The 23,059-nt window shown below is 43.2% G+C and overlaps 1 protein-coding gene across 2 annotated transcripts in view; it reads right to left on the reverse strand.

Annotated features, from left to right (window-relative positions):
- Positions 1-1,312: 1,312 nt before the first annotated feature.
- Hil (peptidase hillarin) overlaps positions 1,313-23,059 on the reverse strand; it is a 37,014-nt gene continuing 15,267 nt past the window's right edge. The window contains exons 3-12 of one of the 2 annotated variants that reach the window (XM_033465100.2): positions 19,233-19,464; positions 10,815-10,931; positions 10,508-10,680; positions 9,235-9,478; positions 7,659-7,885; positions 7,340-7,561; positions 6,317-6,466; positions 5,986-6,175; positions 5,291-5,548; positions 1,313-4,411 (exon numbers count right to left, since the gene is read on the reverse strand). In XM_033465100.2, coding sequence (XP_033320991.1) covers positions 4,100-4,411; positions 5,291-5,548; positions 5,986-6,175; positions 6,317-6,466; positions 7,340-7,561; positions 7,659-7,885; positions 9,235-9,478; positions 10,508-10,680; positions 10,815-10,931; positions 19,233-19,464 — 2,125 coding nt within the window. In that variant the 3' untranslated portion in view covers positions 1,313-4,099. Of the gene's footprint in view, positions 4,412-5,290; positions 5,549-5,985; positions 6,176-6,316; positions 6,467-7,339; positions 7,562-7,658; positions 7,886-9,234; positions 9,479-10,507; positions 10,681-10,814; positions 10,932-19,232; positions 19,498-23,059 lie in introns of both variants that reach the window. The other variant, XM_033465099.2, reaches the window with a different exon arrangement.

The raw sequence follows: 23,059 nt of genomic DNA on the forward strand, positions 1-23,059 counted from the left end.
GAACAATATTCGTCGTAGTAACCGTCAGAAAGTTCAAAATAACAGAAATGGTGCTGCCATCTGCAGTAGAAACTGTTAAACGTTCTGGCGGGAAATGCAAGAGCGAAGCTAACTACATAGTTCAAACCACTACCCTCACTAACAATACTTTTCTTTTTACCATAAATTTTAATCAAACTCTAGATACAGTCGACCATCCTATAACACGATGGATTGATTTCATGTTGTATCGAAATCGTGTTGAAACTAATAATTATATAAATAAATAAAAATAATATAATATAAATGAAAATAAAAATCAAAAATATTTCCCAAGGCATAAATAATTCCCAAAGTATCGTACCACTTTGAAATTATATAACTCTGTCAATATTGCGTATCTTAATTCAACCAGATTAATTTGTGTAATAGAACATGTCTGAGATAGCGTACTTTACATGCCGACATTTTGTTGACTTGTAATCTTATCCGACAAATAAATATAACGCATGTCTAATCTGTATTATCAATATTATTAAAATTGTGTTCTATTATGTTCTTAGTGCATCGAGAAACAGGATTATCAAATTATGATCATACTATAACACCAACTTTCGGTATTGTGTATTGATAGTTGGAACAATAAATTTATTCATAGAATAGCACATGCTGCCAAAGCAATAGAAACGTTAATACGTTATAATATACTAGAATGCATACTTACCACATGATGCACGGGTCTCTCCTGCAGACTTTTTGAATATCGATGCGACTTTCAACTTTCATTAATTAATTAAATTATTGGACGAAACACATCTCGCGCAAACACCGGTTAAAAGACATAATCAAAAAGCGCGATCAAAGATTCTCTCGATCAGGAAACTGAATGGTGGCGCCATTCGGCGGCGACTCGCGCAAGCTTCAACGCCGCAGGAAACTTTTCAAACTGTGAAACTTGGGAAACCGTAAAATTTTGCTAAGAATTTAATCCCCATAACTATACAGACAACATAAAAATCGCTGTTGGAAAAATCGCGAATGATAAATTCTAATATGAACTTGAAAATGAGTCCGCTTATGTTCCATAAAATTAAATTTTATTAAATCCATTCATCTTTTTTTTACAAGAACACGACTCCTTATCGCGTGTTTGTAGTAAGGTATAAAAATTCATTTACATGCTCGTTAAGGCGAAACAATGAAAAAAGGTATTAAGCTCGAGTTATAGTTTATCCCACGGTAACGGGAATGCGGATCGACAGAAGCTCCTCTCGCAAGCGTCGTAATTACTTTCCGAGTAACAAGGGGGAGAGAACGATTAATATTACAATAATTAACAAATATATATATACTTTTTTATTACTAGAAAACAATTTTTGTTCGGTCTGAGCGTTAGATCGTAGAAGGCGCACGATTGCCGAGCGATTTCGTCTCGCGTGGCTGCGATCCTGGACGACGAACGATTCCCCCGATTATTATAATAACAAATAAATAATTGTTATAATAAAAAATTAATTCCGTAACGAAATCGTAAATCGTCGGTGCCCCGAAAAGTTCGGCACGCCTACGGTCCGCGCGTCCAAACGTAACTAGAATTGTGCAACTAATCGTGACAGAATAACATATAGCACCTGAACTTCGAAAACCACCGTAACCGCGAAACTTCGCGATTCCAAAAGCTCTCCGGACCATTAACGAATATAAATAACCCCCCTCGTCGCTGCGCTCGTCCTTCGCGAAATCCTACGGCGATTAATATGCCCGCCATTTTATCGCGACCCCTAGTTGACCAGATTTCTCCGCGGTGACGGTCGTTCGTTACAAGAAAGCAAGGACGGTAGGAAAGAGATAGGAATGCTTAATCGTTAACGTACAAAGGGCGTAATAAACTTAAAACAATGGAAGCGCGCACCTCCTCGATGTTCCGTTAAAGTCGACATAGCCTTTCCGATCGACGTCATCGAAACGATCGCATAATTCACTTACGCAGAGCACCTCCCGCGATTCGAACGCTTAGGGGAATCTGATGCTATTTTAGAACGTGTTAACGCGTTATTTACCGGAAGTCTATCAATAGCTTTTCAATCACTGAACTGTGGTCTAAGAGAAACTCGATAATTTAATGGAAATAATAATATAAATAATTTCATGAATTATGGATTATCGCAGGTTTTCAACCATTTTTTTCAGAAATTCTTATCATTTGATCTTAGATTTTTAATGGATATTTAAAAAATTTTTTTCTTCAAATTTTTCCCTCAAGGTTCCACCACTTCCCCCCGACAGGTTCGGCGGTTCGGTGAATCGCGTGGCGCCACTCAAAAACGCGGAACGAATGGCGAAACGCGATTCCCCGGGATTGAATTAAAACGGTCACGGGATAATTGGGATTAATGCCTCGGACCGGTAACCGGGGCGAGAAAGTTTGATTAATTCGACCGGGGAGCACCGCGCGATCTCCGGAGCTAGTTAAATGTAATTGCGATCTTTCCCGCGGCAAACACGGTCGACAACGAGCCCGGAAAAATCATCAGCGAGTTAAATAAAAGGCTCTTAATAAATATAGCTGACACGAGCGGATTCGACCGCGATCGCGTGGGATCATTAACGTTCTTCTCGCGGCGCGACGCACGGTGGCCGATCTTCATAGAAAATGGGACAAAACGAAATTGTTTTATAAGTAGAAAACTGTTATGCGGTTTGAGATTTATTATTATCCCGTACGTATAATTGGTACTGTTTAGTACGTTTACTAATAACTGAAGAAAATTGAAATCATTCGAAATAATTGAAAATTATTTCAATTTTGATAATCATGTTTCTACTCTATCAAAATGAGCATGCTCCGAATTGTTTAAAAATTGAAAATCTCGTTTCAAAGTATTATAATAATAGAAGAAGTAGGCGAAAGATATAATTCGTGATATAGCCTACAATTTGAGTATTGGTACATAAAGTCTTTGGAGTCTGTTAGAATGAATTGTTTCTTGTGGTAGATAATCGTTATGTATATTCCTTAGTTCTATGATCTGAACATAACAATCTATCTATTGTCATAAACAATGTTATGCTTTCCATTGCATTGGACCTTCTGACAACGAGTTTAGCAATAAAAATGAAAGTAGTAGAAATCAATAATAACGTTATGTCATTACTAAACCGCGGATTTTATGCATTTATGAGAGAGCAGTAGAAAAATTATGAGACTTTAAGAATCATGTTACATTATTTTTCACCTATTCGACGTGTTAAGAAAGAAAACAAACTACAATTTCACTTTAGCTTGTTGCAGTTGAGGTAGACAATTTTTCTATTGCAAAAAGATCTGCAATCTAGTCATTGCTCGACGAAAACGATGCGTGCGTTCACGAAGATAAATAAGGTATGTCTCATTTCGTTACCCGTCAATAAAGCGTTCTCAAGTCATAACGATTTCTGTCCCATTTTTAAGCGGAATCGCCCACTGCGCGACATCGTCCAATTAGGGACGCTTCTCCCCGGCAATTATCCTCGACCAATTAAGAACTTATTGTCGCTAAACTACGAAGAACGCGGAGGTAGCGCGTCAACCGGGAATTATAGAATTGCTGTGAAGGTTCCCCGAGACTCTCTGGATCTTGCTCGCTCGTATATTTACAACATCATCCGCGCGCCGTATTTATTGTTGCCTGTAAAACGAAACTGCAGCGGAATGCGTTCAGACCGGAGGCGACTGCGGAACGCTCTCCGAAGATACCAACTGTGGAGCCGTGAAAAACGTAAACTCCGATGGCCCGATAAACCGCAGCAATCCACTAGGTCGTTCGAAATTCCTCCGTGGAAACGTTCCCGCTTTCTCTGCTGCAGTCGACACCTCGCGCAATCGTATCCTTAGTTAACAGGTAATTTACTGGCAAGTGGAGGCTAACCTTTCAGAGGATTAGTTCTTTCGCGCCGCTTCCGGATCCCCCGGTAGCGGAAGAACCGGTGCGGCCAGAGGGGAGGAGTTACAGCACCTTTCGCGATCTCCCGTGATCGACGATCCTCCGCGAAGCTCGTCCACCGAACGAATCGTGCCAGCGAAATGGTACCGTGTGCATGCAGATCGTCCACGAACGGTAGAATCTCTTAGGATGCTTGTCTAGTTCCGTTTGCTGGAGTTGATCAGATACTTGCAGCAGTGCGTCAGCAGGTGTTTCTCGCCGGTGACGTCGTGAGGGACGTTCGTCGGGCTGGTGGACTCTCTGGTGTAGATGTCCAAGCCGTATTGGCCTTCTTCGGGGAAGCTGATCGAGAAAGTGACCACGTCGTCGTCGGCGATCGAGTGCGTCACGTACTTCGACAGCCGTTTCTCTTCGATCCCGTTCTTGTGCAATGTCGCCATGAAGTCGGTCAGCGGCCTTGACATCCGGAACTGGATCTCTAACTCACGACCAGCGAACACCAGAGCCTCCTACGAACGATTCGAAATTTTAGACGACTGGACATTGGAAGATTGATTTGGTAAATTTGATTTTTGTCGATTCATTTGTTAGCGCCTATGATCGATAGACTGCGAATTTATGCATTTCAGTGAAATACAAAACTGTGAAGGTGTTAAAAGTATTTGAGAATGTTATTACATCATTTGAATAATATTGTTGATCATTGTTTGTGTATTCTGTCACGAATTGATGTTTTAAGTCAGCCGAATTCTCAGATTACTTTTTAACAATTATATTTGAACAGTCGCTGCTCGTCTTAATGTCCTTCTCCTTCCGTTTAAGGGTTTTCTTATTATTGTTATTATTATTTTTATTATAATTATCAATTGCAGTTTTTTGTTCTCCTATTTTATTGCCATTTAATTTGTATTCATTATCATTATTATTTTGATTTTTCCATTTCTTTTATACAATATTTCTTTTTCTTCCTTTCTATTGTTTGTAAATTTTCTTACACTTACTGTAACAAAGTGGGTTTCTCTATTCATCATTATTTCTATTGTTATTATATTTTGTTTCTTCGAGCCTTTCGAAACCAAAAGAACTTACGAAGTAAAAGAAAGTTCGTAGACATCGAAATAGCTATGTCCAATTAAAATAATCCACCTCTACGAGGGAATAATTAAAATGTTAAGAATTGTTACTTGTTGCACGAATTTCTTTCTTCTTACAATTACATCGAAGTCCAACCAAGTACCGTAACAGAGTTAACGAGGCAAAAGAAGAACGTGCTTCGCTTTGAAAAAATGTTTCTAATTGGCGAGATATGTCCATTGAATCCTCGAGGAACCGAGGATTCCGGTATTTTAGGTTGACGCTGGCTTGACGATGTTTGGCACTCGATTTACCTGATCAGTAATTGGTATAAGGCCAAAGAGTCTCGTAGCCTTCGTCGGTCCCCATTCGCCGCTGGCGCAGTCTGGCAGTGGCACCATCACCGTCTGCAGTTCCTCGCAGGCGATTTTAAATTTACAGACGCTCTTGAACTTCATGGGCTCGCCGGTCAAATATTCTTTCGGCGTCACGGCGTTCGCGAAGATGTCCAGAAGAAATGCGCCCGAACAGGGCGCGTGCACTCTGAACGCGACTATGTTGCCGACTACAGACTGTGGGAACACGGGAATTTGAAACATTCAGTGACAATAAAGCTGCGGAAGTTGTAACTATTCCCGGAAAGTAATAGGACGAGATTAATTTGAAGGGGGACTGAACTTTAAACAGCGGCGACTATTCCGGCTGCTAAGGTTACACGGGAGACCTATTTAGAGAACGTTATTATTATTGCAAATAGTAAACTTCGTCGTCGCTCGAATAAACGTACAAACAATCCCTTTGTGCGCGGCACCCCTGGCTAATTAATTTCAGTTCCTGGCGATTAATTAGCAGGGCACTGCCGTTAAGCAACTTTTCTCTTTCAGACGGGAAGGCGGTCGGAATTGTTGGGTACAGCTTTGCCGAAGGGTCGTGCAGGTAATTAACCGCACAAACCCAGAAGAATTTCATTTCGCCGGGCGAGTTCGATCGATCCGCGGGAAATGATTACCTGCATGACGAAGCGCTTCAGCGACACGCCGTCGTATCCGTCGCCGTCGTTGTCGTAGAACTTCAGGTTATAGTGAAAAATGAGGGACGACTGCATGTGAGCCGGCATGGCTATCCTGACGGTCGCGGCGCCCGTCGAGTCCGTGTACATAACGGCGTTCGTGTTCGTATCCGGGAAGTAGAGACCGTACCTGTCGAATTTACATAAATTCTGTTGCTCGTTTGCTTTTTTTCTTTTTGCTCGCTGGATAAATTCGAACGGCAAATATCGGGGCCGGTCAAATAATTATACGATAACTTCGCGCCGCGATTCCTGGGGAACGACGTCTCACCTGAAGAACAACGATCGCACGAAAGGCAGCTCTTCGAAGTCTTTCAGCGAAATCGGTTGTTTGAGCAATTGCCACTCCTCTTGCAGAGGGAAGAACTCGTAGATGAATTCCCGCGGGTCCGTCAAGAAGTAGTGGTCGTCGTACTCGTATCTGAAGCACGACGAACGATCGATTTTTGGTACACCCGCTCGTCGCAATTACATCGTTGCGACCGTAAAAACGTGCCGCCTCGAAAAGACGAAAGTTCCGAACGTGTGAAATGTTTCGAACGCGAATACGAAACTGCCACGAGGCAAACTTCGTATTCTTCGGTCGGGCACTTTGACCGAAGAATGCGGTGATCTTGCGCAAACACATTGTCTTCGTTATATCGAAACGGAAATAGAGGCAGAGTAAATTCAATATTCTTCGCCGAGCATGTGTTCTGCAAATATTACAACGCGGCTGTTCGCGAATGGAATTTCGAACAGTCGGGGTGAATAACAAATTACGAGATTGCTAATGTGTCCTAGAGAGCAGCACGTCGGCTCAAATAATTGGACAGTTATTTAATACACTTCTGCAGAAAGTGTTCGATCAAACAAATCGACAGAATTCACTGGCAATAAATACACATCGTTCGTAACTGGACTGCGGATTTTTATGGAAAATGAAAATTTTCTGAGTCGATTGCAGGGAATAGAAACGAGATAGCGAGTTTATTCGTTCTTTAATCATTCTGGTAGATTAAAGAAATAATACATTGACGTTTTTTCATGCTTTTAATCATTCTACTATTTATTGCATAAAATCCGCAATCTAGTTATAGCATTAGGAACATTTTTTTGGTAATCTCTACCACTCGCCTATGTTGTCGAGGTATCAAAAAATTGGTCTAATAAATTAGCACACTACTCTTTTCGCACAATTGTCATGTATAGATGAACAGGCACTCGAATAATTCTTTCAACGGTCATGTTTACGACTGCGATCGATCATTTTCTGTCAAACTTCAGTCCGACTGAAACGGATTTCGAGGGTCACCTGAGACTGTCGTTCTTGGCTTTGGGTTGGCCAGGACGAGGAACTTCTTTGGCATTGACGAGATGTCGTGCTCCCCAATTGCACTGGACGAATCTCCATGCACCGGCCACGTAAACCGCGTTCCAGCTGTTCCGGAATCTATTGTCCTCGAAACACACCCCCGGCTGGTAGCCAGCCGATTTGCTGTAACCCTTTATGACTACGCAATGTAAGCCCGCGTAACTGCGAAACGAAATCGGAAAGATCTTTAGTTACACAGTCCTATATTCGATAAACGTACAATTCGTCACGGTTACGAATTTCACGGGGTACATAGTACCTGCACAGTCGCTTGAACAGAACGTGGTAGCTTTCAGTCCCGTGTTTGATCCCTCTCAACAAACCCATAGGCGTGTCGCCGCGCAGATTCTCGTCGAACTGCATAGTGTTCAGATTCTTCACGGTGATCCATCGGAATATCGTCCTCGCCTTCTCTATGTCCGATCCGCATCTGCTCACCAACTGCCGCACCAGGTCCGTGAACGTTTTTTGATCTTCTTGGGCCACCTGATTTATCGCCGGGGAAGAAAGGGTGTGAAGATCGGTAAGTCAATCCCTGTACCTAATCTACGTTCTGTTCTCCAATAGACGTTCGGTATGTTTGCACTATAAATCGTGCGCAATGGGAGGAGGATCGTTTCAGGACTCGTGGAGGTTTCGCCTGCCCTAAAATAGGGCACGTCCCTCCAAACAGAGATAAAGGGAAACAACCGTTCGAATAAAGGAACGTGTCGAACGCTTCTTATTCGCTGAGTGGCTCCTGCCGAGCGAACATGATCGTTTAAAAATTAACATTAGGTCCCAGACTGTGATCTTGTCAGGTAACCAGGAGTGGAACTGTTCGTTTTTACGTTTCGTCGTTAACCAATTGCAATAATTGCGTCGGAAGTTTATTCAATGGAGACGTAGCTAGCAATTATTCATTTATTTGGCTGTTGTTTCAATTCCTTGCGCGACAATTGTTTTAGTTTCTACAAGAAAATAATCTGTATTTATTATACGTTTGCATTCTGAGTAAAAAAAGCTATTTTGGAATTAGAGTTAACCCCTCAAGTGACAAGCCTGTGACAGACTCGCATTTATCTAAAATTGATTTGTGTCAAATATTTTATACGCCATTTTATTCTATCTATTTCTCCACTTTTCATTGAACAAAAAAGCTTTGTCTCTTAGCAAACCATTTAATATCGGGAAAAAATAGGCAATTTTCGCTCGGATTCTCGAATTTCGTGGCTTAATTAAAAGGTTAAAACGGCTCCGAGTGCAAAGGGTTATTTAACACGTTCGCGGACGCGAATGCTATAGCATACATTTTCGTTGCACTGCAAAACGACACGAACGCTACGTCAATGAAATTTATAAGCCGCATGAAATTTATAATTCTTTGAAATTATTTCGCGCTTCAATTTGATCCGTATCTCGTCGTGAATGTTGTTCATCGCATATAGCTATTCAAATGCGATATTCCGAGCGGTCGAACAAAATGTGACTAAGAATAAATCATCCGTCTATATTTGCAGCTCGTCAAACTGTTAACTGTCCGCGTACGTGTTACTTTCCGTCGCTGTTCATCCGCGGACGCGCGGAAGTGTAACAACGTAGAGTCCATAAGTTCCAAATATATCTTCTTCGGTGAAGATCGTAAATCGATTACCGGACGTCTCGTCGCGCTCGGAAGAGCGTACAAGAAAGCGGTATCGCGAATATATGAAAATATTGACGCCGATTCGGAGAGCCCTTTAAAATTCCGCGGCTGTAACCGGCGGCGGCGCGCGGCGTCATCGGTCGGGCTTCTCCGATATATTACATTTGCAGGAAGATCCGCCGTTAAAAGGGAACCTACGCCGCGAGCTTACCGAAATAGCTATCTGATCCATGTCAGCAAACTCCAGAGGATCATTGTAGATGTGATACTTGGCGAGGGCGGGCGGCTGCGGGGGTGGTGCACGCGACGGATAAGGCATAGGCGGCGCTTCCTGGGCATAACCGTCCCCTTCGTCGAGATACAGGCTCTCCTGGCGCATATACTCGCTCCTCGCCTCATTGATCAGCTCCAACATCTCGGAGCTCTGTTTCTCCACGAGCGCCGCGGTCGCCGCCCTAGAAATTGATCAGGAGTTACGAGCGGCTCGCGCGTGAACCGCGCTAGGGCTCCCGGTCGTTACGAAATTCACCCATAAAGCGGGAACTTCCGCGTCGCCTTTGAATAAATAACCTCAGAAGGTTCTCTCCGCTTCCCCGACCCGCACGGAGGAGCGACGGGAATACGTAATTAACGGGAATCGCGGTGATATTCGTCCCCGCTGCCTCCCGGGCACACAGGATCCCGACCCACCGACCTATCGCTCGGTTTGCAATGGAGACCGTGGTTTAATTCATAACAATCTCGCGGTGGATTTTAATTACCGCCGACCGCGGCAGAGTTTGTCGACTGTGTAATCCCGTTGCCTCCTCGGATGAACCCTTTGCAAATTTGCAGGTTACGCGGGGAGTGTTATACAAGATGTTGCATTAGTGCCGCAATACCGCGCTGCGTCGCGTCGCGTCGGGGGGAATTTTAAACAGATGGATATTAATTTTGTTGCGAGTCGTTAGCCATCTGCTGCACGCGACGCGAATCTGCTGTTGTTTGACAATGCGGCAATGACCGACGTTTCCAATTAAGGGGCTGTGAAAGCCGTTCCGGGGCTTTGCGCGCGTAAAATTGTTCTCGCGAAAGGATTCTTTGAAGTTCGATGGACCGGCAATGTTGTTGCGTGTTCTGCGAGACATTTTGTAATTTCATGCGACGCAGAGAAAGTATGAAAATGATTTGTACTAATTTCATATATATACGTCTTTCAGGCTTCAAAAGATCTTGCACCCCTTTTCACGGAACGTGAATACGTTCCTGTTCTTTTTTTTTTTTTTATAACGATGCTATCGTTTAAAAGACGCTGACAAAAGCGCGCAGAGCGCCGGCTGAAGACGCAGATTTCGTTTCGGTTCCCCGTGTACGAAGTGGAAAGCGTGGTCCCAAAGGGTGAACCGTGTGTCAGCCGGCGCGGCGCAACATTGTAACGCTTTCATCGGAGCTAACGAGTGTAATCCGAGTACGGCGCGGAATCAGTTTAATTAGGTAATGAGTACCGTTCGTGTTCCATTATTTTGCGCGTGAGACTTTCCTTCTTCTTGTCCCTGCGTAGAGTCATGTTCTTCTCCAAGTCCTCCTTCTCCTGCTGAAATTGTTGGGTTCGAACTCTTCCGCCTTTTTCGCGTTCCCATCTTGCCGACAGCTGCTCCAGCTCCTTCTCCCATTCGTCCTGCACGCCAGAGAGAGAAACGCGGCGACTGTTAATGTTGCACGCTCCCGATGCGCAGCGTTAGCGGTTTTAATTAATAAGCGAGAGCATCGGCTAATGACGGCTGATCCGCCGGGCTAATTGATAATACGCACTCGGAATTCCTCTCGGATCCTCCTGTCCTCCTCCTCGCGGTGGTGCGCGAACTTTCGGTACAGATCGTCCTCCTCTTTGCGGTGCTTCATCTCGAGACGCGTCTGCTCGTCTCGATCCTGAAAAACGTAAAAAAACACGGTTAGCATCGCAGCAACACGGATATCGTAACTTGCGCGCCAGCCGAAAAGATATTGCTTCGCGATCTCCGGATGAGTTAAGACGATGGTGTTCCCGCGCAATTGCTGATTCCTATGGATTTTTCTTTCTCCGCGCATGACCGAACCGCGGATTTTATGCGTTTGCGGCAAAAAGGGGTAAATGAAACGAAGGAATAATTTAATAATATCGTTGCATCGAACGCAATTCAGCTCTCGAGACAAGAAATCATTTTCTTAGGCGAAGTAACTTTTCTTTCTGGCAACCGACTCGAAGTTCTTCCCTTTTGCACGAAGATCCGTAGTCGAACGCGCGGGTTCGTCGAGAAATTGGCTATTAACCAACGACTCGAGCAAAAAGATATCATTTGCACGTCGAATTATAGACTATAATAGACCCCTCGACGTATTTCAGATTCGTTCGAAGTCGAAGCAACAAGAAATCAGACCAGAGAATAAAAGATCCGTTAGGCAGAGCCCCGATAGGGAAAAACCATACTGTCAGCCGAGGTTCAAGCTGGATGAAATGAAACCCGGCCGTAAGAAAAATCGTGGAAAAAGCGTTCATTGTGTGCACGCCTTCCGCGAAGTATAGGCCCAACCCTAATCCGGCCAAATAATTCGAGCGATTGGTTTCACGAACTGCGCGGCCGAAACTAGTTTAATCGCGGACAGACCGCAATTGAACGGGACACGTATTCTTCGATCTATCAAAAAGCTGAGACCGCACCTAAACGTTCGAAGGGGATTCCAGTTTTTATCGGGTTTACTTTCACGCGATGCCTCTGCTTTCCTTCGGCCCCGGCACCGGAAACGACAGGTTCTACGAGCGTCGCCGACAAATTGAAGCAATCACAGCGAGGACGGCGGGGAAAAAAAACGTGATACAGTTCCATTGTACTAATTCGTTCGAACGACGTTCGGCCGGCGTGGAAAACCGAGGGAGGAAGAAAAACGCGATGGAAGACGGCCTGCGGCTGTCAGCGGCCTCAAGGTGCTTCAGATTTGGCGTTTCATTGCGCGAGCGATTTCCTCCGCAGCCGATCGCGTGTACAAACAGAGGAGAGGCCCACGCTACAGTTACGTCATACCGGCGCACGTTATTGCGTGAAATAACCGCAAATAAGGACAATGTTAGAGAGCATTGACATTTCCAACCAGCTCGCTACGTTCTTCGGAATAATACAGACGGCGGTGCGCTGTGGCAAAGATTCTCAAATATCTTCAGATCGCCAGATAATTGTTTGCTACAAAAATTGGAACTTCCGAAAATAGGGTAAAATTGCCTAATATGAGACCCTAGTTTATTTTTGCTATAGATGTCCCGAGTATCGGATCGACCCTTTTTTTCTTGCGTATTAAGTTGCATCTTTCGTTGTTTCATCTGCTTTTGGACGTTCAAGATGTTTATAAAACGCGTTTCGGAAAGTTTCTAAAGGAATTCGTCTACATTAGAAATATTTTAAAAATGCTAAGTTTATAATTATTTTCATAAATACTATTATACACAGTGCATTCAATGAAGTTTAAGATTTATAAATTGTATACATATGCCAAACGTATAAAAGAGACAACAAAAAATACATTTTCTTAAAAAACCAAATTGGGTCTCATATTAGAAACGCAATTTTCAAATCTGTGTCTTTGAATACTTTTAATTTTTCTTCTACTATGAAGAAGTGGAATTATTTTTCTGTATTTTCAGTAGATTGTGAAAGTATACATATTTTGATTTTTAAACGTGTATCTACTTTTAACAAAAATATTTTTAATTGAAAATTCTAATTTAAAAAAAAGATAGTGGGTCTCGTATGAAGCACCTTACGCCTAGTACCTTCAATTAAAATTGAATAATTTCTATAGTAAATAGTAAACCCAAATTTTATAATAAGCGCGAAATGTAACCGAATGGACGAGAAGTTATTTGCATACACATTTTCATTTTTGAATAAATAAAAATTAGGTTCTCTAACTAGGTGATTACTTACGATCGAAATAATTGCACCCTCCGTAAATGAATACTGATCCGCAATCTAGATAGCAGCATCGAATATTTATATTTTTAATTAATTGTAAATGCTGCGACTACATGCCAGCATCGTTGTATATAACGGGGAAGCAACAGGCGAATTTATGCAGCAACTCGGTCGTTCGAGTCCGACGAAGCATGTAATCACGAATCTATTTTCCAGAAGAAGATTCTCGTCGCGATGCGACGGGTCCAACAGGGTTATTTATTTATTATTTATTGAACGAGCTATACCAGCCCCATTGTGCGGTACAAGTAAATTAACAAATAACAATCTAATATACAAAATGATAACAACAAGTGCCCGATCGAAGTATTTGCTCACAACGAAATGTTGACTTAGATTAGGCTATATTGGAGATTTTGATAATTACAAATTCTAGTAATAGCGTTTAAGAATCTAAAGTCGGTCTTAGAGGTGCGTACTTATATGGTTGTACCTCAGTGTTTATTTTCCTAGTAATCGAGTAACAAAATGCAAAAATTGATGCTGTATTCTCTCGTTTAATCGCTCTGTTAATTATTATTACCCGCGTTTATATGTTCAATTTTCGGATCCGCGATCGTCGTCGATTTGTTTGTACAGCAAATCTCGCCGCTCGCATCTCGAACGAGCCACTAAGAGACCCGCGCTAAGAGAGACACGCTTTCGAGACGACGAGAAAGCGTGATAACAGAATTAATTCGGTCAATCTGTTTGCCCGCGTCATTGAGGAAGCTATTTTCTTTGATTTTCCGTCGCGTGACTGGTTAACCAAGACCACGGTCTCGGTGCCCAGTCTTGTTTGCGTTTTCCATCGAACGGGCCCGCCATGTTTAATTCCCGGAGCGTCCAAGGTAAACGATCGTGATGTCAATTTTACCGAAAGTTACCGCGTCCGTCGCATTTCTTCGCGTGTCGATGAGGCGTAATGACAGCGGCTGCATTCGCTATCGAAGCCTAATTCTTATTCTCCTTCAAAAATGATTCGAAACCGTCTCAGGCCGCTAAACGATCTCGCTTTCGTCGAACACCGCTATATTTACTAATCGGCGTCTCTATCATTGCTAGACTGACGCATCTTTATGCAAAAAGAAAAGTTTCTGAAACAGAATTTTTGTCAGAATAGGCTAGTGCAGCTGGTTTACTCTGGGGTGACCAATTACTGTGCATAATTAACCTTATATCTACATATATACATACTAAACTGTTTTATTAAAAAAATATACAAAATAAAAGAATACAAAAATTTAATATCTCTTGTTCGATAAATATATGTATGAAGTTAATTACGCTCGAAAACAAACGAAAGGCAAATTGTTTTATTCAGAAATGAAAAAAGAAGTGAAGGAATAAAAAGATTTTATATACAAACAAAAATAAACAAAATAAAAGAATAAGAAGATCAAATATGTCTTTTTCGATAAATATGAAGTTAACACTTTGCAGTCTCAATTCAAAATCCAAAATATGTTTTCTGATCTGCAGTATTTCTATTTCATATGATTCATTGTAATTTAAGCATATGAAATTGCCAATGCAAGTACTTGCAGTTCTTTAAATATAAACCAATTTAATAATAATGTAAAAACTACTTTCAAAAACGGTATAGCAATTTTTGGTGGCGCCTCAGAGTCGTCACTCGAGTGCAAAAGGTTAATTGAAAACAAACCGAAAGTACAGCGATTGATCAACCCCACAGTAACCGGCTCTATTACCATCCGGTCCAGAATAATGGACCGGAGGCTGCGCGGACACCAAAAACGGAAGGAAAGAAAGTAACAATAGGAGCTCGGGAGGCTGATCCACGATCTAGGCGAGCGATCCCGATTAGCATCCGCGTATCGTTCGTTCACAAAGGCGCGTGAGAGGCTCGCCACAATTGCTCTTTAACAGGATACGCGGATTCTCTCTCCTAATCTCTGTCTTTCTCCGTTCTGTTCTGGCCGGGCTTATCGCGCGACTCTTTCCCCGGCCTCGACGATTCTCTAATTAACTATCAAGCGTAGTTGGAGTACCGCAAGCGGAAGCGATTCTTGGCGTTCGTGCGCGAGCTTTACTTCGCGTGCTCCCGCGGAACGGGAGAAGGAAAACCGGCGGAACGCGTTCTTCCGTGGTAACAGTTTGAATAATGCTCCACGAGGACGTTCGCCGCATTGTTCGCCGGATGGCCTGGAAGCGGCCACGACTGAAACCCCCCTACCCTACCCCTCCCCGTCGGCCCAAGAAAGTCCGTGGCGGCCGCGTGAAACCTTGACAGAGCCGCGCCGCGATCGAGGAACGCGAGCACCGGTGATCCGGACGCGATCTCCTCTTTTCTCGTTTCGATTTTTGCGATCGTTCACGGTCCACCGACGACGACGACGACGGGATCCCCGCGTTCTTGCGATCCGGAGCAGCTTCCACAGCCGGACAATTTCATCCGCTCGAACGACTCTCTAGGCGGGGATCCGTAGGCGAGGACGTAGAAGCGGCGAGGAATTCGCGGTTCACGGTTCCGCGAATCGAAGAAATCGGCGCGCTGCTCAATTTGCTCGATACGCGAGTAAAATCGAAAAAAAAAGAACAGTCCAGCTCGTGGAATCTAGTTAACGTCCTGGATGTTCGTGGAGATTCTACGCGACGAAATACGTCCGCTGTACATGTACAGAGGGTCACGATAGTATTCGAAAGCCTTTGGAAACTTAACGTGACTTCTTCACGATTGCGCCGAACGATCGAAGCTTTTCTGAGATTTCAGAGGGATTAGTTTACTAAACGATGGTTAAAAAATCGTTTTCAAAAATTGCAACTGACTGGAACGATGATTATAGAAATTATAAAACTGTATTCGTTTCGATATCTTGCTATTTTTATTATCATTTTTGATGGAATTAAAAAATTTATTTCGTACGCAAGACTCTGTCTGCAACAATTTCGAAATAAAATATAAGAAACGGGTCATTTCGACCGGATCGGTAGGTTTAGCGTTAAATGTTGAGTTTCAAAAGTATGTCTGCAAGGAATTGTGTGCAGATTCCTGTGGATGAGTAGCGTATTCGCAACGAACAGCGCATAACTTGCAGGGATATTAAATCTGTCCAAGTCTCTGGTCGAATTGACCGCAGCGTCGGACACGGGGAAAGAGAGATCGCATCTTTTACGAGCGGCCGATAATTGGGAAAACGCGTGGGCAGGGTCCACCGATCTCAAGGATGACGCCGGGGATCGTAGAAAGTAGTCGGTTTATAGTGCGAGTTAACGGTCCCGTCGAACTCTGAAACGATTACCGTATAATAAACCGGAGGGGGCACAATGCCGCGAAGAATCCAGAATACTGGAGTTCGCTAATTAATGATTGTGAGAATTTATTCGTCGACCCCTGCCGACGAGTGGGTACACCCAGAGACCCAATGTTCTACTTGATTATTTAATTTAATACGGTAACTGGATGTTAAAAATTGAAAGTGCGAGGGCGTGGTTGCGAGAAAAATTGGGCTGAAAGCGTTTCCGAATTATTGAACGCGAACTCAGGGTGTGACCTTATTATTAATTACGGAGACGTACGTCCACACGGTTGGTGAATGCGCTGAAACGTGGAGAATGTAGGCTACTTTGCGAACCAAAAACAAAAGATTCGCTCGTGGAGAGATATCGCGATCGACAAAATATATATCATACGATTTTTATGAAAATCGGTACTCTTATGTTTTTTTTTTAGGATGCTGAATTTTACTGGCACGAATATTGTAAATATCTATAATTTTCCTATATTTGACTACAATTGTGTAATCGGAATATAAAACTTAATGTAACGATCTTAATTTCAATACCATCAACCCCTTGCACTATAACATCGTGTTATACTATTTTAAATCAGAGCAGAATTTAATTTAATATAATCTAATATTTTGACTATATAATTCTACAGTTTTAAAAAAAGTCATCGCGTTTTGAAAGGGGATTCTTAACTTTTTGCCCGCAAGTGTACGTGCGTGAATAACTTTGAACATTGCATTTTGGCGAAATTTCTGGGAAAAGGTACCGCGGCGTTTCGATCCAGCCGAAAGAAAACCGCAACGGGTCGCTACGGCAGATTTTGCATCCGTGTTTCTATACTTTTTTTTTCCGGTATTCCTCGAGCGTCGAAGGAAACGTCGCGTCGGGACGGCGACCCTGCGCGATGCCCACGCTACTTTCGCAAGACCATACGGAGCCTTCGCGAAATACTATAAATAACAGACCACCGTCGCGCGTTTTGCTGGATCCGCGGCCGCTCGCGCGAAAGCGGATTGAGAGAAAACACGAGCCGATAGTGGAGCGACTAGCGGCTCGGCCTTCTTCTACGGCCGGCCCGATGGGAAAAGCGGCAATCTCATTTTCATGTAGAGCCCGTCTTCGCTCGCGGTACACATTCCTCGCTTGTCAAGCCGATCCCGCGCACGAAAGTCACCGACAAGACCGGACCAATGGAATGCCGGCGCTCGGGACCGCATTCTGCCGATTGGAAATTCGGCAACCGCACCGTTTTCCTCATTAAAACGCTTCTACGTCCGCGGAACCGCGTTCTCCCGGTCTACCCGATCCCGCGACAGCCAGCCGATTTCCACGCGTCGCTGACCACGATCGAAATACCGGATTTCATTTTACTCCGGACACCTTCCAACGGACATCTTGGCCGCTGGAATGACGCCCGACGGGATTTAATTTAATAACAACCCGGTAAAACGCGAATACCCCGCGATCGCGCTACCGATATCCTCGTTATGGCTTGCTCCATACGCGCTGGATCGGACTACAGTAAATTCTCCCTAATTGACACTCAGCTTGGAAACAAAATTGGACAATTTGAGAAGCGGAGATACGATCGTTCGAGCCTCGCGACACGTTTTTATAGCTACCGATTGTCAACAACTATAAAAGTGAGCCGCGAAACTCGAATAATCGCATCTCCGCTTCTCGAATTATTCATTTTTGCTTCCAAGATGAGCGTGAATTAGGGAGAATTTATTATACTGTGACTCTGTTTCTGTTGCAGATAGAAGAACATCGAGAAAGCTGTTTTGCATTGTTTTTATCATTAATGGAAGAGAATTTACGAATGAATTATTGCTCGGACAGTAATAGAACAATCGTGTAAATTATTGCAAGTGGATCGTAAAACTGTATGCATTTATAGCAAATGAAAATTTGGGAAAAGAATCCAAAATTCCATGGAATATAATACAATTTCGGATCGATATCGATATATATAATATCGTTGTGAGTAACAACATTGTTCTGAAAATCGGTTTCCCTAAACCTGTTCATGAAATGAATTCTTTTCCATTTTACTACGATAATGCTAATGACTAGACAGCGGAATTTATGCATTTATGACAAAATTCAATAGTAGAAACGTAAAACGATAAAAAGATTGAAGGAATTTAAGAACATCGACACATTATTGCCAGCTTATTAAGATTGTTGGAATGAGAAAGAAACTTTCAATTGGCAACTGCTTCTTACAATCGTTGCAGACAATTTTTATTTTGCACTAAGATCCGCGGTCTACCAATGACTGACATTAACCCCTTGCACTATAACGACGAGTCAGACGCGTGATAACCGCTTTACATTACACGCATAAATGTTATTCGTGTTTTCAAGTCGAGACAAACTTTGATTCTTCTGTTATCAAAATCCAAAAACGAAGATAAACAACGACATCGTTTCGTTCTATTAGAGTGAAGCGAGAATGATGAGAAGCCAGTTTGATTTGTTTTCGGGGATAATTAACTATAGATTTATCGAAAAAGATATTTTCAATTCCTATATTCTCCTATTTTCTTTATTTTTAAACGAAAAAAATGTAAATTCGAACTAACCAAAGGGACAGCAATTGGTAACCCCATCAGTTAATTAACGTAGCTATGAAAGAAAGAGAAATCATGGTGCAAATGGTTAACACTGTTTGTTCTGCACTCGAATTAACAAGAAATATTTGCCATCGGGAGGAGATGCTGGACAGAGCAATGTACCCAGCGTCCGTGGCAAAAGGAAGCCGCGGAACGCATACGGATTCCGTGTGCGACGAACCGGAGGACCGCAAAGCGACCGGCCGATGAGTGGACGCGACGATAATTTCAATAAAACGATCCGAATCTGCGCGGGTAATTAACCCGGAGCCGCGTAATTGCCGGATCGCCGCGGCGCGCCGTCTAGAATAGGTGATCCGCTCCTAATACGGCGGCGGCCGTGACGAATGATTTCGCCGGGCATGCCAATGACTCACCAGATAATAATCGATGGGCTTCTCGCGTGCCTTGCTGTAGCCCTTCTGAAGTTCCGTCTGCTTAAGGGCATGGGCGATGTGAAGCGCGCTCGCGTCGAATCTTCCGTACTGGTAGCTCCCATCCCCGGCGTAATGGTGGTTGTACGGCCAGGACGCTCCTCCGCCGGCATTCCCATGGAAATCACGTTGGGACGAATTCGTAGCCGGCGGTGAACCGTGTCCGTTTAGGTGCCTGGCATAATTAGGCGAGTCTACATTATCGTAACTGCAACAAAATTATGCAACGGGTCTTCAGGGGCCTGGGGATCGTCTACGGAATCTTCCCTTCGTCGAACGAAGGCCTGGGCAACGGGGAACGATCCCCGTTCAACCATTTTCTGATCCGATGCCGGATTCATCGGCACTCGTTAGCCTCGGACTTAATTAGATCCTCGACAATTCGATCTAATTAACCCTTTGGCTGCGGCTGACTTTTCTTTCTTATACGTACCGTGAACACAGCATATGATCGTCCGATCGCAAGCTGACTATGAACGGTGTGCGTGTAATTTTCAGACTTACATTGATATGAACGGAACACTGAATCGTATTACATGCGTTTGTTAATCTCTTACCTTACGATTTATATTCGAAGAAACGTAGGCAATTTAATTTAGCGCAACTCCATACGTGTTATCGCAAAATGAAAAAGTAACATATTTCTGTTTTCACGTAATATATTTATATTAATGTGGACAATAATTCATTTGTAATAGAACGGATGAACAAAGTAATGCTAATATTTTCAAGTTAGAATGAACTTAAAAAAAAAGTTCTTATCATAATTGAAATTATTGTAAACGAACTGTTCAAATTCCTTTAAATATTGTTCATTTTCTAATAAATCATTATAACTATAACGACGCAATTTTTTACAGAGGAGAAAGCCAAGAGAATGTACGAATGTTATAATAATTTTGTTTAACAGTTAGAAAAAATGTATATGGTTTTTAAACATTTATATATGCGGCGGGCATCGCCCGTCAAATCGAATTTGGTGCAGAAAATGTTTGCGAACGAAACTCATTATTTCTACTTAAGGGGTTAATGATGATAATAATTTCTAATAAAATTTGACGTCGCTTGTAGGCGCCAAAAATTTGTAAATTTTTTTTTAAACAGTACATCGGAAGCTTCAAGGTGCCTATAGAGACCTACGGTAGTCTAAGGATTAAACGTAAATTTTAGTGTCGTAACGTAAATTAAGGTGACCAGGTCCGAGGAACAAAAAATCAGATATAAGATATGACAGCTAAAATATATACATTGTCAAATGTGTTCTTTGCTGCACGAAATTATGTATGGCAAGTAGAACAGCTGAGCTTTCGTTTCCACGGTGATGCGCGATGATGCAAATCTTTCCATGTTTGGCTGTAGCAATTGGAAATGGGGACGATTCCTGAAAAAAACTAGTTCTGGCTCTAATTGATGATCAGTTTAAGATTTCTAGGATGTAGATCAGTCGACCGTGAACAGATGTTAAGTATCAATAAACTGGAAGTCGAGATAATGGTGCTTTGATTCAGAACCATTTCCAATTAAGAAGGCTGATATCCATTCTGTGCTTCCGCTACTAAAAGGATATACGTACTCGCAACAGGAATAAAAGCTTCGCGGGCGAAGGTAGCGAGATCGATAATTCGAATAATAAATGAAAAACAATGGAACGTTCAGAATAGAAAAAGAATCTAAATCAAATAGTCATCGATACAGATCAACAACTGTGATTCTGCAATTTCACCGAACTAACCGATTCGACGTGCAAAAGACTATTTCACTTTTTGCTGCTCCGTTAAAAAAGAAACCGTATTTCTCGTGGAAATAAAAACTTCGTAGTTTCAAAGCAGCGGAATCAACCGAATAAAAAACGTATTACGATCTTCAAAATGAAACGAACATTGCACGTTACGAGAGATTACATAGGACCTAGATTTTAACTCATCGAAACGTTCAAAAAAACATTTAACGAATTAAACTGAAAATGATAATTCTGCAATTTCAGTGAAACATTCGATTGAGAATGCGGAGAACTATTTTACCTTCTGTGTGCCTCCGTTGATGAAAATCATACTTTCCACGGTGGGTAAAAGGTTGGCTATTTCGAAGAAGTAAAATCAACCGAATGAGAAACCTATTACGATCTTCGTAATGAAACACAGCCTACGAAGGCTACAATGATCTACGACTTGGACTCGAAGCCGAAGAAACGTTCGAAGAAACGCTCGATGAATTAAACCGCGAATCATAATGCCGCGGTTCCAGCGAAATAATTGCGTCGACATACGGGAAGACTATTTGACTTTTTGCTGTACATACTTCGTTAACAATCGTGCCGTTCGCGGAAATAGATACTTCGCGAACTCGAAGAAGTAAAATCAACCGGATGAAAAAAAACATATCACGATCTTCGAAACGAAGTAACGTATAAACGTTACGAAGAATGACGTAAGGACTTGGGCTCCTGAGCGAAAGAAACGTTCGAAGAAACGGTTGATGAATTAAACCGCGAATCATAATGCCGCGGTTCCAGCGAAATAATGAATCGGCCGCGCAACGTTGCCCAACATTGTTACTAAACCGTCGAACACGCAGGTGTGCATCGTAAGAACGACGCCTCGCGACCATGGCTTCCGGTATTTAATGAAAACGCAACGACTCCACGGAGGCAGAACTGGGTTAGATTTTTAATCGTGCCGGTGCGGCGCGGCGTTGCCTTCGGAATACATTTTCCTCGCGTGCGCCGATGATTCAGGCAGCCGTCGATCTTTTTCTCCGGCCACGATGATCCTGGAATTGAACCGCGCGAGTCGGCCGGCCGATTGGCCCGAGCGGAATAAAAATCGAACAGAAGGCGTGCTGCGCGTCTGCCGTGTGCTGCGTGTGTGCACGAGCCCCGCATCGCTTATGAGAATCCTCGGCGTCTCGGTTAAATGAATGTGTTACACCTCTCGCTCGTTCTCTCCCGGGGTTCATTCACTTGCGACGGAGCCTCCGCGCCTGTTCTCCTCTCTTTCTCGGCCGTGTGCGCGCTCCTTATGTCAGCCCGGAGGCAGCTCGCGAAACCCGGCTGCAAGAAATTCCTCCGGTGCACGCGTAATCCGTGTGCACGCACGCCTTTTGCGTGCTGCAAGCACGGAGAAAACGATCCGGGCTGTCGTGTCGTGGCAGCCTCAACAGCGGAGCTATGCGGCCACGGCCGCACGGTTCTTTCGTCCGGTCCCGCGGAAAAATTAATTAGAATATTCTAATTAAAGCGGGGCCGATGATCGGCGACCACCTCGAAGACACGGCGTACCTGCACGAGACACTTGTCTCGCTCCGCGATTTCTTGCGGCAGCGATGTGATTGTGCTGTTACATTCCTCAGCTTTGGTCGACTTGCACTGTTCAGAGAAAAAAACTCGGGATCGTGGTGCCAAGGGGAACACTGAAGAATCTTGTACAAAGAATTCTGTTATTGAAAGGAACAGGCGATTTGCACGATTCGATGAATTACATTTGTAGCAAGTTCGATCTGTGCAATAGTTTGTCCACCTCTCGCATGTTAATAACTGGACCACGGATCATTATGCAAAATAAAAAATGTCTATCTTAATTGCAGCGAACTGAAGGAAAATAAAAGCTTGTTCCTTAATAGGTCCAATGCGAGGAAATAATGTAACAGCATCCTTAAAGTCGCGTTTCAGCCATGCAGTTTTGTCACAAACGCGTGGAATCCGCTGTCGGTTAATAGCCACGTTCATAAAAACCTTGAAAACCCTCCTCAAAATTGCAGTTTTAAAAGAAATT

The sequence above is a fragment of the Megalopta genalis genome, chromosome 12, assembly GCF_051020955.1.
Source record: "Megalopta genalis isolate 19385.01 chromosome 12, iyMegGena1_principal, whole genome shotgun sequence".
In the NCBI taxonomy this organism is placed as follows: Eukaryota; Metazoa; Arthropoda; class Insecta; order Hymenoptera; family Halictidae; genus Megalopta; species Megalopta genalis.